The sequence below is a fragment of the Apteryx mantelli genome, chromosome 3 (genome assembly GCF_036417845.1).
Source record: "Apteryx mantelli isolate bAptMan1 chromosome 3, bAptMan1.hap1, whole genome shotgun sequence".
In the NCBI taxonomy this organism is placed as follows: domain Eukaryota; kingdom Metazoa; phylum Chordata; class Aves; order Apterygiformes; family Apterygidae; genus Apteryx; species Apteryx mantelli.
Window position 1 is genome coordinate 131,340,694 of NC_089980.1, and position 17,323 is coordinate 131,358,016.

At 46.1% G+C, this 17,323-nt stretch overlaps 1 protein-coding gene across 4 annotated transcripts in view; it reads left to right on the forward strand.

The window, feature by feature from the left end:
• KLHL29 (kelch like family member 29) overlaps positions 1 to 16,584 on the forward strand; it is a 383,688-nt gene extending 367,104 nt beyond the window's left edge. For all 4 annotated transcript variants that reach the window (XM_067294846.1, XM_067294843.1, XM_067294845.1 and 1 more), the window contains 2 exons: positions 4,384 to 4,528; positions 15,911 to 16,584. In XM_067294846.1, coding sequence (XP_067150947.1) covers positions 4,384 to 4,528; positions 15,911 to 16,094 — 329 coding nt within the window. In that variant the 3' untranslated portion in view covers positions 16,095 to 16,584. The remainder of the gene's footprint in view (positions 1 to 4,383; positions 4,529 to 15,910) is intronic.
• The last annotated feature ends 739 nt before the right edge of the window (positions 16,585 to 17,323 follow it).

A 17,323-nucleotide genomic window follows, 5' to 3' on the forward strand; every position in this document is an offset into this window, starting at 1 on the left:
AGCAAAGTCACTATTTTTGTATTTGCTTATCAAATATCCTCCCCTTCACTTCCTGCTTCTCTTTTATCGACACATTCTGGCGAACTCTTCATTTCATTAACATTTCCCTGGTAAAAGTGGTGCTGAGAACTGAACCATGACTGCAAGTGGAGCCTACTCCTTTAGAAAGAAAAATTTCTCACACATGCACACAAAATACAGCGTTTGCAGCTGAAGGAGGTGGACTTGGCCTCTGAAGATGGTTCATTCAAGGGTCATTGGGGGAATTATAGGGCACCATGATCTGCTGTGCAGTAAGGAGAACCCAGCCAGCGTGAGAGGGAGCTCTGTGTTTGCATAAGCGTGGTGTGTCGCCTTCCCTTTGGTCAGCTGTGACCTGGCTTCCTCCTCTTCCCATTTTCTGCATCGCCCCTGCTGTGGCCAGACCTGTGGGGCCCGTTCCTGGAGTCCACATGACCAGCAGCATACTCCTCATCCCCGTTTTGTCCTCCTTCCTCATTCCCTGGAGAGCACTGGCTTCACGCCGCGATGACAGCACCTTGCCAGAACAACCGAAATCCGAGACCCGGCTGCTAATTGCAATATCTGCAGTTTGGCCTCACAAGCTATGCGGAGGATCAGACTGCAGTCTCCAGGCTGCCGAGGGACGTTATCTTATCCATTACCATACCAGCCTTGAGCTTGCCTGCATGTTATTCAGGGAGAGGAAGAGGCACTTACTATTAAAAGCAGATTAGTTTCTACTGACTAGTCTTCTTTCTCCAGCCTGTTTCATCATGTGCATCTATCTGCCCCCAGCCTGCTGGAGACCTTTTAGTTGGAGCTGTAGCTTGACTGGTGGCATGCCCCTGATAAAAATGTTCTGACTGGTTTTGTTTTAATAACACTTTTCCAAAGTGAAGTGCTGCCACCATTCATTTTAATGCCACTTCAGCCTCTGACCAAGTGCTGTACTGGAAGGCAACATAAGATTTTTAAGTAATCATGGGAGGGAAAGCAGAACTGTGATGCTTGGCTATATAATGTATGGAGTGATATAAGAGCCAAAAAACCACAACACAGGCAACATTGTTGTTACTAAGTTAGGAGCACACTGGTCGGTTAAATTATCAACCTCACATGAAGGACACCTCCAGCTCAAGGACTGTGTTCAAGTGCGTACCCCTTCCTGGAATGACTTGTCACTGGAAGAATAGAAATGCTTGTGTATTTTCCTTTGCCAACAGTAAAGTATAGTGATGTTATGATGTTATCCGTATGGAGAGAAGAGTACTTTTTATCTATTATCTCCTTTACATTTACTCTACCTTTTAATCTCATGTGCACTTGCAATCCTGGACAACTCCCACCTGAGCTTTTCCAGTCTGAAATGGATTTCAGTATGTGACTGACCCAACACTTGGATTTCGTTTTGGGGAAGGATGCTTCTCTGTAACCTCTCTCAGTTTCCGTGTTTCCTCTCATCTGTCTTCCTCCCCTCCAATAGGCATTTCAAATAACCTGGCTCTGTCGCGTGGTAATCCTCTGACCCGCAGGAGCTCGCATGCACGCCCAATAGCATTGACCAAAATGCCCAGCCAGCACATGCTTTTGCAAAATTAGGCTCCCCAATCATCTTGCCCTACTAGCACGTTAAAGACTTCGAGCAGTGACAGAAGTCAGTGTCTCTTGAGTGTTTGCATGAGGCTGCTGAGCCTTAGAAAGGACAATAGCAAGGGAAGGGTATGGGTAGGACTGGGGGTGAAGTAAGGTTGAAGGCTGACCGTGGCTGCCCATGCTTAGGCAGCAAGAATGCCAGCTTGAGTTTTCCAAGCTCACCGGTATCTGTGAACAATTTCTGCCTCCATTGTAACAAAGCAAAAATAAAATATCCTCTTTTCTCTCCTCCTGTCTCTGGAGGGGTCTCCCTCATGTCCTTCTGCCATATCTTCATCAGGATCCTCAGCAGGATCAGGAGACTATTTGCTGTGAACTTCTCCCTTCCTGAAAGAAGCAGTAGAGATTTCCCTGTTTCGCTATCTCAGACTTACTTTATATCAATTTATGAAATTGTAGCTAAAGCCAAAGCAGTCAAAAGACAACAGATAGGTGATGTATTGAAAAATTGATGAGACTCAAACATGATTGCCTGTTAGAAAAGAAAAAGAAAGAAAAAGAAAATCAGACTGTCTGCTTATTTGAAAAGAAGAAAAAAAGTCACTATAAAAATAACCAAGGGGTTTCCCTCTCTTTTTTTGACAAAAAGGAATGTGAAGTCAGTGATTCAGTCTCCTGAGAAGTCGCTGTTTCTGCCTTGAGGGAGCCCCAAATAATTTCCCTGGGAGATTTGGGAGCTGAATTCTGAGCTCTTTTTTTATGGGAGAGTTTCTTTCTCTTGTAAAATAGTGTTAGTCAAAGAAAAAAAAAACAGGAAAGCATGATAATTAAATATGGAAAACTTCTGATGTGTTCTTTAACTGGAAAAAATGTCACATATGCAAGTCTGATTTGGAAAGGGATGTGAGATGAGTTGTTAGGACAGATAAGTCCTTCTGATGAATTATAGTGGCTTAGTGGCACTGAGAAGAAACTGAATACTCCTTGTTCTATTTTCTGGATGAATTAGTTTCTTCCCATCTGTTCCCAAGGATCAATGACATTTTCCTAATACATCCACGTTTTTTGACATATGCCTGTAGACACTCAGCATAACAGGAGCCCAGCTTTAACCCGTAACACATTTTGCCTGTTCTCACGCTCCACGCTGCTGCCTCATACGTCCTCTAGACCCAACCTGAGCCGTGCCACACCATCACCCTGCCAAGCAGAAGCACAAAACCATTATTTTGCTTCTAGTTTAACCAGCTCAAAGTTCAATTAAGGAAATTACCCCCCTCCTTCTCAACAGGTACACCAGCTTTTGTTTAACTACTGTCAAATTAAGTCTTTCATTAAATATTTAATGGAATAAGATGGTTTTACAAGAACCTCAGGGTTACAAAGGCAGCCATGCAAGAGGTAAGAGAAAGCCAAAAGTGAAGTTGCCGGGGTTGGGCTAAGCCCCTCTCGTTCTGTGTTTGCAAAATGATGCCGTCACAGAATTGCAGGCCCAGGAGGGACATCTAGACCCCTGCGATGTCATGCAGAGACGAAGAGTGTGGTGAAGGTGGTCTGCCAGCGCCCGGGAGGCTGAAGTCAGCCTGTCGGACCGCGTGCCGCTAGTTCTCCGCTGGTGCAGCAAGAGGCCAACCCTTTCCTGGGCTGATAACAGCACAGATTTTGGAGAGGCTTAAATATATAGCTGCTTTGGGAGAACTGTTTTTAGGAATTGCAAAATATGTGTTCTGTGGCACCAGCAGAGCCACCCAGGAAAGGTCCGCTTCAGACTCTGAGTTCTTCAGCACTAGTGGTTCTCGGAGACCTAGCTGTGAGAATTATTTTAACTACAGCAAAGCAATGTATTTTCCCTTCTTTTGTTCCTCAAGACTGATGATCGGTTTCCCTGAAATGCTGATTAAAAAAACTGTACCGCCTTAAGACAGACACCATCCTGAGAAATTTCAACCCAACTGGCTAACATTTAATAATGTGCAAATGTGCATATGGTGTGATAGGAGCATACGGGACAAGTCAACTAATTAAATTAGGATTTATTTTGTTCAATAGTTTTATGGTTAGCTTTACCAAATATTTCTAATAAATCTGCAGCTAGCACAATAGTTTTCGAGCATCACTTTAACTTAGGAGAAGGGATTTGCTTAGTTTGAAACCCCGACCTCACACAGTTCATTGCTGAAGTGCAGGACTGCTGAAGGCACTTCACACATCCGAAAGTAAAAATGCAGGTGAATTTACATGACAGATGAAGCAGAGGGGGGTTGCGGGGCGGGGGGGGGAAGTTGGGTGTCAGAAAATCTTCTGGGTTGTGTGGGTGACCCTCCCACCAGCAGAAGTGGCATATGAAAAAGAAGAATCTACTGTGGAATATTATTAGGTGGGACTCAGCACCGTGGGTTCTCCTGTGCTGAGCTGCTGCTCTGAAATGGGAAAGTATCTGAGCGAAAATTTGCAGCGATTCAAAATTCTGTAACAGCTTGACACGTTAATTTGGTATGTAAGAGCAGAGCTTTCAGGGTGACTCCATTAGGCTTTGCGAGGGGATAATTGCGCTTTCCCAGTTTGGAGGGAGGTGCATACTGGGGAAGTGAAGGACTGACAAACTTTAAAAGTGCCTTTGAGAACTTTGAGAGGGAAGAACAGACACAAGATTTCCTCATTTTTCTTCCCCTAGCCTTGGAGGTTTAGAGAAACGTGACTTATCTATAAATAAGGGGAATGTACAAATAAAAAACAGTCTCCAAACCTGAGCCTAAAACTGATCTCAGTGTTGCTTTCCATTGACAGATAACAAATATGCTCCTGCAGTCACTCTCAATGGGTTCATCTTTATTCTTGGAGGAGCTTATGCAAGAGCAACCACCATCTATGACCCAGAGAAAGGCAATATTAAAGCAGGTCCCAACATGAACCACTCCAGGCAGTTCTGCAGGTGAGAAAAAACGCTCAAATTGAATTACCAGTGCCTTAATATTTTTCTGCTGAAAAATACGCTCGTCTTACCTAGTAGCGAGAGGGGCAGGGAAGGGAGGTGTGTACCATATGGGTGTTTTCCTTACTGCTTTTTGTATGCGTTCGGGGATGCAGCGTTTTCCAAAATGCACTACCAGGATCCTGCTACGGTTCACTTGCTTCTTCGTATTTGGGTGCTGTGGACTGCGGGGAGGGACGTACACTGGGCTTCTGCTTCCAGCAAACTACATTAACGCTGTTTTACGCAGTTTGTCACGCGTAACCGGAGGATGATAAGTACACACTGTATGAGAGCCTGCCATAATATGGAATTGTTTTTTTGCTAAATAGTTGAAAGATCCTTGAAAGAAAAGTGCCGAATAAGCACCACGTGCTGACGTTAATTGTTATTTATGCCGTGTCTTTGATTGCTTTTTGGGCTCGCTTCCCTGATCCCAGCCGCAGGTTTTAACAAACTTCCCAGACTGGACGACAAAAATAAAACTTGGCGCCCGTTGCAGGTCCTGGCAGAACTTAAAGGCCTTTTAAAAAGGATTGTGCTAGTGTTACCGAGAGCAAAAAGACTGCCTTGTTGGAGGCAGTGGTTAGTGCCAGCCACCCCGGAGAGCAGCTACCCCTACCTGCTTTCCACTGAAAAGCCATCGGTGGCCCGTGACGGCTGCCCGCGCCCGCCGCGTAGGGCGAGCGGGTCCTTTTCCCCTTGCTGCCTAAGCAGCGCCGATGCGCAGCCGAAGGGTTTGCTCTTTCCTTCTGGTGCGGTAGCGTCCGGCAGCCGCCCCCGCGGAGCAGCAGCACCGGGGCAGCAGTGACCGGGTGCCAAAAATAGACCTGCCGCCCCGGCCTCCCCGGCATGTCTCTAACGCTTGTCCCCAGCCGGAAAAACGCCTCCTTGCTTTGCTTTCGTGTGTTTAATCTGACCCGTTGGGGGAGAAGAGAAAATTCCTTCCTAAGACAGCGCGGTTAGTTGTTGACGGCTTTTTGCTCGGCTTTTCTCTTTTTCCCATTTTCCGCTTTTTTCCTTTTTTTAATTTAAGGAGCGCCCTCTCTTGGCTGCTGAAGCAAATTCCCTTTCCAGTGCCGGGGTCCGAGGGGTCCAGCCCCGTCGGGCCCATTCGCCCGTGCTAATCACGCGCCGTCGCTGCCCCTCTGCTTTAGCGAGCAGGAAATTGGAGAGAGGGGAACCCTGCAGCGTTCAGGCGGCTGCTAATGCTGTTTTTCTCCAAAGACTGAAAAACAGAAGGAGGCTCTGACGCAGCTGATGTAGTTGTCCCAGCAAGCCACAGTCTTAGTCCCGAACATTTCAGGATCGCAGCCCTGCCTAGCGAAATGAAACAGGAGGGACTGCTGCACGTTTGTTACAGTTCCCCAATCCTACCAGAGAGAAGCGTGAACTGCTCCTTAAATATTTCTTTTGCAATATAGCAAATATCTGTTAATTAAGCATCTGTTTGTAGTATACTACAAGAGATGATTGATTGTGCGTAGCCGTGGGTGATTTCAGCCTGGGGGCATCAGCTGGGCGTCTCACACTGCTGACAGCAAAACTTCCCAAGGTTTCTAACATGAAGAGCTGCTTTGTCCAAGCCCCCTGAAGGTGGTCCAGGAGAAGACCTCAGACTGACCGAGGAGAGTTAACTGGTGACCTAAAAATTAGCTGTTGCTTAGGCACTGGTGATGGTGTTCCCAATAAATTTGCTTTGCTGAAATAGTTTACACCAGTCAAAAACAAGGAAGCTTCAAACTTTTCAAGGAAGAATTTTCCAAAGCCTAAAACAAATGTCAACCCAATGGACTGGAAACCTACGTTTATAGTGGAAGAGGAACCAAAAAAAGAAATAGCTCGGTGCATCCCAGTTGGTTTCTGAAAAGCACAATTTCAAAAATTCTTGTGTTTGCTGGGAAATGTTTAAGGAAAAATATTTCATACAAAAGGAGATGTGAAAGCAGTGGTAAAAACTAAGTAAATCAGTATGTATGGAAATAGGAAAAAGGGGAGGTTAACAGTAATGGATACGAGGTATAGGTTAAAAACTGGCTGCTGCTAAGGGGAACTAAGGGAACCAGTGAAGTGTTAATAGCCAATAGGAGTAGAAAAAGGTCATTTTAAACCTGTTAGGATCAAATCTGCAACCTTAATCAGTGATAAATCCTTTGCTAGCTGAGGCCGATGAGGTAGTAAAGTGTAATACAGAACTATTTCATGGATATTTCTCTTCTGTATTTGGAAGGAAGCAAGACGTTTTGATTCCATATTAAACCGTGGGTGGACCAAAACCATTCACCTTTTGTAGCAAAAAGAAAGATGTGAAAAAGGATCAGAAATTAAACTCTCAAATCAGGCAAACTGGCTATCTTAGGCACAGGAGTCTTTAGAGACCCAGCTGAGAAGCGGTTTGATCCACTGCTGTTGATTTTTAATAACTCTTGCAATTCAGGGAGATTCAGGCAGCTCAGGGCACTGCCAAGGTGTTTCCCGTATTTTGAAAGGGTGAAAGGCAGGACTGTAGTACAGTGGTAATTAATTTTGCAGAGGGTCAACGTCAGGCTACGCAGTCTCATTTGGCCTCATGTTGGCCCTTTGCAAAATAACGGAATGGTTAATCTGGGATTCCATCCACAAATAACTAGATGCTAATAATATAATGAACAGCAGTCAGTGTGGCTGCCTGGAAGATGAGTCTTGCCAAACAAACCTGTTGTCTTCTGTTTTTGAGGGGTGAAGTTGGGGAGGGGGTTGTTTTGCAGGGGGTTTTTTAGTAAAACATGTCTGGCTGCTAAAGACAACTGTGTTGCTATAATATACTGTGATTTCTCCAAGGCATTTGGCTGGTATTATATGGAATTAACAAGGCACACATTAGAGAGATTAAATCCGTTTCACTGACAGATCTCAAAATGGAGTTGTTAATGAGACGATATCACTGAGCAAGGCCATCACTAGCAGGCATTCATTCTCTCTTTGGTGCTATTTAATATTTTTACCAAAAACCTCGGTAACAGAAAAATCTGTCCTTGCAAGGGTTGCAGGTGACAGCACTTGGTGGGGCAAAAATATTGTGAGTTACGAGTTATTCTAGCCAGTTCTCTGCATGCGCCAGTTAGATGGTCTCAAGCCAGCATTTTAAATGCAAAGTCATATGTTTTTAGGAAGTGCAACTGCAAGTTACACCTGCACAGCAGCCACGTTCCCTTTTCTGAGGCAGGATCTCGGACGAGGGCACGAAGGTCAGTGCAATATTGGACGTATCGTATGAGCAATAACGGGGAGATGAAAACCCGGTGAGAAGAGAGAGTGCTGCTGCATGCAGCAGTGCTAAGACTAATGTGGGTCTCGGGTCAACACATGGAAATACCGACTGAAGTTTGAAGGAGAGCTGCAAGAAGGCCACAGGGCTGCAAATCAAATCGTTGACATGAAATTTAAGGAGTTTATCAAAGAAATGTTGAGAGGTGACTCGATCGCTGGCACCAGGTGGGAAAGCCCTCCTGCTTGCAGGCCAAGGCATAGCGGGTTACGGGGGGCGACCAAGTGAAGTTACACAGCTCAGCCTTGAAGCGAGGCCCTTTCCTAACAGCAGGGACAATTAAACCGTGAACCGTCAAGGGAGGGGGGTGAACTCATGCACACTTGGTGTTTTTAAGATAAGATTAGATACGTTTCTAAGAGAGATACTGCCTGGGGAAAAGTCCGTGGCCTGCGTATACACGAACTCAGATTAACTAAACGCAGAAATCCCTTCTGACCTTCATCCGTTAATCGAGAAATTCCTCGTTCTGCTCATTAGCATGGATCACAAAAAGCATGGTTCAAAAGCAGCAACATAAACAACTTAAAAATTAACTGCATGCTCTTGATCTCCCTTCAACAGGAGTCATTCAGTACCAAATTTGCTGGGAAAATCTTGACTGCATCACTTTTATTTTTATCTGCACTGTTTTTTACCATGCTAGTTGCTAGTCAGTGTGATCGCTTAGAGTATGGAGGGAAGAAATGCGTGTGATATTCTCTGTGTAGCATATGTGAAAACACAGAGGTCCGTTATAATAGTTTTAATATCAAGTTAAACTACTTCTAATGAAAAAACAAAAAATAAATGGTTCAGGTCTCCAGCTCACAACCAAACAAGAGCAAATTGAGCACACGTTTTCAGATTTAGCCTGGTCTCATGGAAGTCAGTGAGAAATTTGTGTTGACCTAGAGTTAACCCTTCGAGGAACAGCGCCAAACGTGCAAAGAGCAGTCATGCATCTGATGTATTTTGAAATTTCGTGACTTCACATGAGACATTGAAACACATTGAAAATCTTCCGCACAATGTCCGAGGGCAAGTAGAGTATTTTGCATTTCCCAAACGTCAGGCAAACGTCCTGGTTTGGCGGCTTGCGTTCACACAGCAGGATGGTCGGAGGCCCTGAGCGCGGACGTGGCGGTGGCTGACGGCAGCAGACGGGCGCCAGGAGCCGCGATGGGCCATGACCCGCTCTGCCCAGCTGGCCACCTCCCTGCAGCCTGCGGACGGCCGCTGCAGAAACAGGCCTCCCCTCCGGCGCCGGGAAGGCCTCTCTTTGCAGACAGGCACTCTCCCTTCCCCAGATGCCCTTCAAGGCTTTATTTTTCCACGAGCAAAAAGAATAGAGAATGGGTTTCTGTGTATGATTAAAAATGCCATATTCTGCTTGCTTAGGATCCAGGCAGCACGCAAATGCAAGTGTGCTACAGAGATCCTCCACGGGGTAACGGCAGCAGCACGGTGGTGCCAGCAATAATTCCAGAGAAGCTAATTTAGTACCAGCAATTCCCAATAGGCACCGGAAAAGCATTTTCTTCCTCCTCCTCTGACTGTTAACCAGTAAGATTTATTAGATGGTGCTGCCAAATGGAAATCTTTAATAAAACTTAGATGTGGGCTGAACAGCACAACAAAACCAGGGTCGGTCTGTGGATTTTTTTCCTCTCCTTTTTAAATAAGCCCTTGTTCTCGAACAGCGGAGCATGGTGACTTCTGTGCTTAACTACTAGGCATTGCTGATGTACGGCACCAGCTGCAGATTCCCCCGGCTGATTTGTTTCCTCCTTGCGAAGTTAGCGGTAACTCCAGGCACTGGAAGGGGTTGGAGCACAGCTGGTTGGGACAGATATTCCCAAGTGGAATTATGAAGCGCGGTTCCTTAATGGCTGCGCGCTCCTCGAGCCCGCAGACGGGAAGGCTGGTCTGCAGGCATGCAGCGTTCGCAGCTAGAAGTGCCCGTGGTCCGGAGGGGAAAGCCTGAATCTTCCAGCATATCTGGAAGGAGACGTGGGGCTGGGACTACGCTCAGCAGACAGCTGACGAGAATGGCAGCAGCAGACTAATAGCAATAATTTCTGTAGCAGTTTATGACATGAAGGATTTCTGTGTGCATTAAAGTGTAACTGATACATACAGAGCACTTGGGCCGTTACTGATGTGCAGCCGACTCTGGAATAAAACATCGCTGTTTTTCAGCAACAAGTAACAATGCTACATGATGGTTTTGAGTCATTAGCAAGGGAAAGCGCTCACAGAATACGGGAGAATATAACTGGAAGGTGGCCAGACACCCACACTAATAACCCTGCTCCAAGAAGTGCCATGATATCCTCCTAATTGACCATGACTGATCTGGACTCTCATTTATCCATCTCATTGTAAAGATGACACCTCTGGCAGCACAACCCAGCCACCCAAGCTCGAGCCCTCTAACACGTAACCGCCCGGCTGCCAGCCCGGCCGCAGGCACCACGGAAGCTTTCAGTGCCACCAACCTCGGAAGACACGCTGGCTTCTGGACTGCCACCACCCACAGGGACAGTGGTGATGCATTCCACGTCCACGTTGCAACGCGCCATGCAGGTTTCACTAGAAGACCCTTGTTTTAAGCAAAAGCTCACGGGGTGCTCACAGCTCGGTCTAGCGCTGTCATGGAGCCACTTCGTACAGCGGCCAGCGTGCCCTGAAGGTTTTGCTTATCCTAGTATTTGCTACACCCAGTTTATGAGCATCTTCCACTTACACATGTGTTCTGATCAAACCCTCCTGAAATCTTATGACAAGACAGAAATTCATCCGCTAATAAATGTGGGGACTTGTCTTCTGAGCAGATTCGCTGTAAATCTAACTGATAATATTTGATAACATGTTTTGGAGCAGCTCCAAATAAATTACCGGCATGTGCACACACAGAAGACACAAGTGAGGAGGGAGAGGAGCTTTGTTTGTAGCCTCCAAACATATTAAGTTTCAGTGAATCAAAACAACGCGCTAATTCAGCTGTTTCAAATCTCTTTTACAACCCCAGACTTTATAAGACAGGCTTTCTTTTTCTTCTTCTTTTTTAACACTGTCTGATAAGATGGATGAGATCTTTAGGACTAAGCAGGAAATTTTAAAATATCAGTAATAATAATAACAGTAAGCAAAAGTAAGAAAGTTTTTGTTGGTACTCACACCACTTGGTGCTATTGCCTAGCTGGTGTTACTGGGAGAGATGGATGCTTGAGTAGGGGCTCCCAGGGATGTGGCTCTCAAATGCTGGAGAAAAGAGGTGCTGGCATTCCCCCCATTGGGTGGCTTCTAAATTTCTGCCCATTGGGAGACTTCTGCTACAAGATGCTTCTGAGTGGACAGTCCACAATGCTCTCCAGGGGAAGGTGATCACCAGGTGGAACTTTTTGGCAGGGCCCCTGGCTGGAAAGCCCCACTGGCTTGCACGTGCTGAGCCCTAGACCTCTGCGTCGGACGTGGAGAGCAGTTTGGCAGGGTTTGCAGATGTCAAGCTGTTGAGCCGACAGCAAGGCTACCGTCCACGTGTGATTTTGCTGCTTAAAAGGCAACGCAAAGTCAATGACTCCGCTCTGTCCATCAAGTTGCTTAATGGCCAGCTGCCGGAGAATTTCATCTCCACCATCCCCGATTTGCTCGAGGTGGGGAAGGAGGAAGTTAAGGTGGAGAGGCAGAGAATTTGAAGGGGTATTCAGGTGAAACAAGCACTCCAGAATAGAGACAGACAGACATGCACCAACCCCTGATGCTCTCAGCCTCATTGGGATTGTCTTTCGGAGTGTGAGGCAAAGCTTTGTAGGGGTCAGCGGACGGACTGGATGGGGCTGTGTTGCAGGGGGATAGTCACAGTGTGTGATGGTCTGATATTATTGCTCCTGGTCTGGGCAATCAAGGACACCCGGGCAAATCGGGTGAATGGTCTCTAGGGCTGTAGATCAAGCCCCTCTAATGAAAGGAAGCAATTGCCGAGGGAGCGGAAAGCACGGTAATTAGCCCATTGGCTAATGAATTTGCTAAATGCTGGAACGTGTTTTCCTGGAAGGAGTGGATAAAATGACCTCCATTTGATGAAGATTATTTTCACCCTGGGCATGTTGTTTGATATGTGTAAGTTCAGCCATTCTTCAGCCGCTGCCCTCAAAGCTGCCGTTGGGTTGCCTTCCATAGCGAGGTTACGCAGCGTGCAGCTCCTTCCTTGTCAGGTTCTGGTAGCCTGTAATCATTTTATCTCCCACTATTAATGGCACCAAGCAATAAACTTGCATCCTAATTATTGTAATTATTTCTTTCTTTGTACGTCAGCCTTGGTAATGATGTTTTTACAGCTGATAGGATGGAAGGGAGGGGAGAAAAGAAATATTGTCACAGTAATGAAGAGAGAGCAATGAACATACTACTTTCCACTCACTTTCCTTAGGGTTTTAGATCCCACTTGAGCTTCCTTTTCCCTAGGGTCCCAGAAATTAACAGTGATTGTCCTAATATTGTAAAGAAATAGTAATCTAGGACTACATTCCTAATGCATTTTAAGTACCTACCTGCCACTTTAGCCCTGGAGATGCCCGAGTGTCTCCAAAGTCCCCTGCACATGTAAGTATCTGCTGCATATCTAGAACTGCTAATTTCTTGAGAGCAGGAGCTACTCACTGTTTTTCTTAACCTCAGGCAAGCTAAGTGCAATGCCAATCTTATCTAGGGGAATTGCATGTGGAGGGGGCAGAAGCTCCTCTAATCACCATTTAAAATTCATGTGCGGTCTTTGAAATAGAGGGTGGAATTCAAGCATCCATCCAGTGCATTAGGACTATAGTAAGAGGCCACAGCATTGAATTTCTCAGCCTCTGGTCATGAGTTTCTTTCAGTACTGCAGCCTAGCTGTTGGAGAACAGGAGTAGCATTGGCACTTAAGGCCAGACTTAGCTATGCAGCACGCAGCCAGTTAGTAAGGGCTGGTGGTTGCTTAGCTCTTGTTCCCAGGGTCATTTACCGTCTAGCTACAAGGACCTCTGGGCAGGGTCCTCCCTCTGCCCAGCCCCTTGCTTCCCTCCAGAGTAATGTCCTTGGGTGAGAGATAGTGTTGGACAGACCCCAGTATGGGAATTGGTACAATCATAAAGGTCCTTTTCTGTGTTAGGGTGAGGTGCTGTTGTCTATGCCAGTAAAGTAAAACTTAGCTGGGACCATTAACAGGCACAGGATCTCGGTGGGGCAGGCCGTGGACCTGTGCTCCAAGCTAACGCATCTTATAATTACCCATGATTTGTAATTCTGCAGCTAGATCTTTCCTGGGGATCTTTTGTTTGGGAGTTTCTGTTTGGTTTTCCCTGCTTCACACGGTGATGTTGTCAACTTAACCCATTTGAATTGTTTTTTTTTCCCCCCCAAGTTTTGTCTTGGGTGTATTTTTATAATGACCAATCGACATTTCATTAGTGAACCAAGGCAGCAAGGCTGCTCTGTACCGTAGCCCACCTCTGCCACCAGACCCTGCTCCGTCGGGCACTTCCCAGACCACATCCCCGTTAAAACAACCTTCCACCTTGCTCAGCTCCACTGTTAAGTAAACAAAGTGAAACACAGCCAGCATCGAGCAGGGTCATTTCCCATTTTTATTATTGGTGCAATTTTTATTTATAAGCGGCACGCGGAGGCACCCTTACGCACCGAAGGCTGCGCTGGGCGTGCTGCACGGCGGTGGGCAGCGAGCAAGCCGCGCACCCCGCGGGATGCAGGCTCGGCAGCGCGGCAAACCGTGCCTACATGCGAGGCTCTACCCATAAGCAAAGCGGTGGCAAGCGTGTGTAAAGCAACGCTGGCAGCTCAAGGGAGGCGCATGCTGCTAAATGAACTTGTTTCTCGGATTTATTGGGTCAGCGACTCTCGCTGACCTCCCCCTCTGCCTCCCTCCGCGCCATACAAGCCCTGGCGCTAGTCCCTGCCGGGCCACCGCCGCTCTGGCTCCAGCGCCGGCTGCTTTGGAGGTGGATTTGTTGCCTTTTCAGAGCCATCTTTCAGGATGACACTTGCTTTACTCAAATCCTCCTTCTTCCCAATTTCTCCCTGACGTTTCAAAAATAATTATCAGTGGTTCAGTAAGTTCATTAGCAAACTCCCTTAAGACCCTGGGCTATGTATCATCCAGCCCTGCTGATTTGTGGATAGGCTCTAATCAAGTGTTTCAAGTCTCTCGCTCCCTCCTCCTCCTTTCAGATTAACGGTTATTTTGACAAGATTCTCATTATTTCCTATTTCCTGGTGGTACCCTGGGACTAGGCTTGTTTGAGTCCTCATGCCTGTCATTGTAGGTTTATTTTTAGTCTAAGTCTTTGATTCTTCCCAAGGACATCAGAGTTTTGTGTTCTTCCAAACCACATGTTTTTCTTCCCCATGCCATTTTAGTCTCCGTTCATTCGGGGTCATCCAGGGCTGTCTTTTGCATTTGTCACTTTTTGTTCTTCTTCTTCCCACTGCTCCAAAATTAGCTTGAAGAAATAAATTTGCTTCTACCAAGCTAATGGGTTACTACCATTCTCTGACTTCATAGATCTAGGCCACTGTTTTTAATTTTGCTGGCCTCCCCTGACCCTTGTCCTGTCCTCTCATGTATACATACTATCAAACTCTTTTCCTTCCCAATCCAGCCATCCCCACTGCCTGTTCTTCACAACAGACTCGCCTCCCAAACACCAGCAAAAACAGCATAAGCCCCATCCAGCTCAACAACTTCCTTAAATTTTACAGGCAGTTTCCCATAGAAGCTCTACATCCCCATTCTGCCCGATATCTTCTTCTCAAGAGTCCCGGTCCCTGTGTCTCTGGCCAAATGGGAATTCCCCTTCTCTCCTGTTGCCCCGCAAACTCCAGCTTCTTGGAAAACAAAAAGCAGAGCTGTTCGTGGCTTCCTCGCTCAGCTTGGGTTCACTGCTGCACGGTGGGAAGGCAGGGGTGGGAATGAGGTGCTCCTGAACAGTCTTTTCCCACCCAGCCATCTGCTGCCTCTGTCATCCGTCTACCCTTTCCAAAAACACACATACATCCTCAACACCAGCCCTATTTACCTCCCTGTCTGTCTTCATTAGCCCAAAGTGCGTGTGTCACCCTTCACATGATTGCTGGCGAGGCTCGTGGGTTAAGAGGAAGGAGAGAGGAGGAAGAGACCAGGCTGAATGCCCGTTCTTCTCTCCAATACACTTCACACCTACACCCCTTCCCCAATATCAGCAGTTTAAGAACCACTGAATTAGCCCAGCCTCATTATCCTTGATTTGCAAGAGATTTCAGAATTCGAATACTTTCATTTTAAGGAAGCAGCAGGATTTTTGTGTTCTTTATACACTAGCCGATACCTCCACTGTCGGTCCCTCAGTTCCGTATCCGCAACCATCCATCAGTTCTGTGGGCAGCGCATTCGCTTTGCGCTTGACAACGCTCCTTCTGCCCCTCGCTTCCGAGCTTGGTCGGGGAAATGCAGGAGGAAAAACAGAAGATGGGAAAGCCTTGGCCGAGGACAACAAATGGACACGGGCACCAGCCTCCCCAGTGAAAGAGCGAGCATGGAAGGGCTGAGCCAAGAGTGCATTTTCTGAGGTTTTTTCGCCCTGTCAACAGCATTCACTGTTTGCTAGAGAAGTAAATTTGAGAGGGGCTTATTTTACCCTGCCCAGGGAGGGAGAGAGGGACCCAGAGGAGCAGCTCTGATTTTTTTTTTCCCCAGACGTGCATGGTGCCATGGGCATGTATAGTTCTAGTACATTTGCTGCAGATTCCACGCGTGGGCTGGACAAACTACACCTTTTTCAGATTCATTTCTGTTGTTTAAATTCCAGGCAACATTTACCTACCTGGCAGGAACACGAAAAGGATTAATTTGGGGGAGAGAGAAAGGGAGAGGGAAGAGAAATGCCCACACAGCTTTCTAAAGATAAGAACAAAAAGCATTTTCACAGTTTACTCACTTGTTTAGAAGATTTGTTCTTTTTAAGCATAAAACAGGAACCGCTTGATAAGACAACTAACTAAAACTTTCTTTTTTAATATAGTGCTGTGGTTCTTGATGGAAAAATCTATGCCACTGGTGGGATTGTTAGCAGCGAAGGACCTGCGCTGGGAAACATGGAAGCCTACGACCCTAAGACAAATACTTGGACACTTCTCCCAAACATGCCATGCCCCGTTTTTCGACATGGCTGCGTAGTAATCAAGAAGTACATTCAGAGCGGCTGATGTTACCGAGGAGCTGGGTGGAGAACTGTGCGTACCTGTCGAAAGCAGGCAAGAAGAATACTACTACTAAACAAACAAAAGCAGCAAAGACAGACAACCAGTGAACATATTGCTCTAAAGTCTTGAATAGAGTCTACATTGAATGTAGAAAAATCATCCTCACCTTTTGGTGAACAAGGAGCAGAGAGCTCCGTGCTATGTATGATAGTGTAACTTAATAATACAAGTGTGTCACTAGATGTTATAGTGGCACTTGTTCTGGACGTCGGCTTTTGGTCAACCCAGGTGCAATAGAATTTCACATATTTTTTAAGCTGGGGAAGAGAGGAAGAAAATCTGCATTTTACTTCTACAGCTCAAGCTTGATTCTTAAAATAACCATGCAGATTAGTTTTACTGTTACACTTTAGGCATCAGGCTATTTGAAAGGTCAAAGTGTCCTTACCACTTTGATTCCTACATTTGTTTTTAACAAATACATGCTTTTCAATACCAATGACTGAGATAAATCTTGTGTGACAGATGGCTTACGTTGATGTCAGTCTTCCATCGGATCAAATGGATATTTCAGTTCTCTAGAGCAGAGCCCAAAAGGGGGGTGAGGTGGGGGCTGGGGAGAAGAATAGCCGTTGGGGATGCAATTCCGTGTAATACGATGAAAAAAGGGTCTGTTGGGTTGTATGAATTTCTGCTCCCGGTGGCACTGGCGTATGCATGCGTGGACACGCGCACGTTTGTTGGCAGTGGGGGGGTCTAACATTTTACTCCCGTTTTCTGCTGATGAGCAAACTTGACAGTGCTCGATTCCTGTAATGCAAAACGAAATTGGTTTAGACTCCAGAGGCCCTCTCCTGATTAAACTACATTTTAGTTCTTCTGATTGGACTCGTGTTAAAAAATTACGTTGTAATGTGGGATTTCCACATTTTCAAGAAGTTGAGAAGACGCCTCCCATTGCGGCTACGCACTCACTTTTGGCTCCCCATCAAAATTCCTTATGTTGGGATATACGCCACTATCTTTTCCTCTTATGTAAAGTTTGAGGGTTGGGCTTTTTTTTTTTTTTTTTTTTTTTTTTTTAAGTTCCCCCATAGGTGTGGGGATCTTACCTTATACTTTTCTTATTTACAGATTTTAAGCACACAAGTTTAAATCCCATGGTAGAAAAATGCATAGATTAAGCCCAGTATAAGAGACTTAAAATGATTACTATGTAGAGTTGTAAGTAT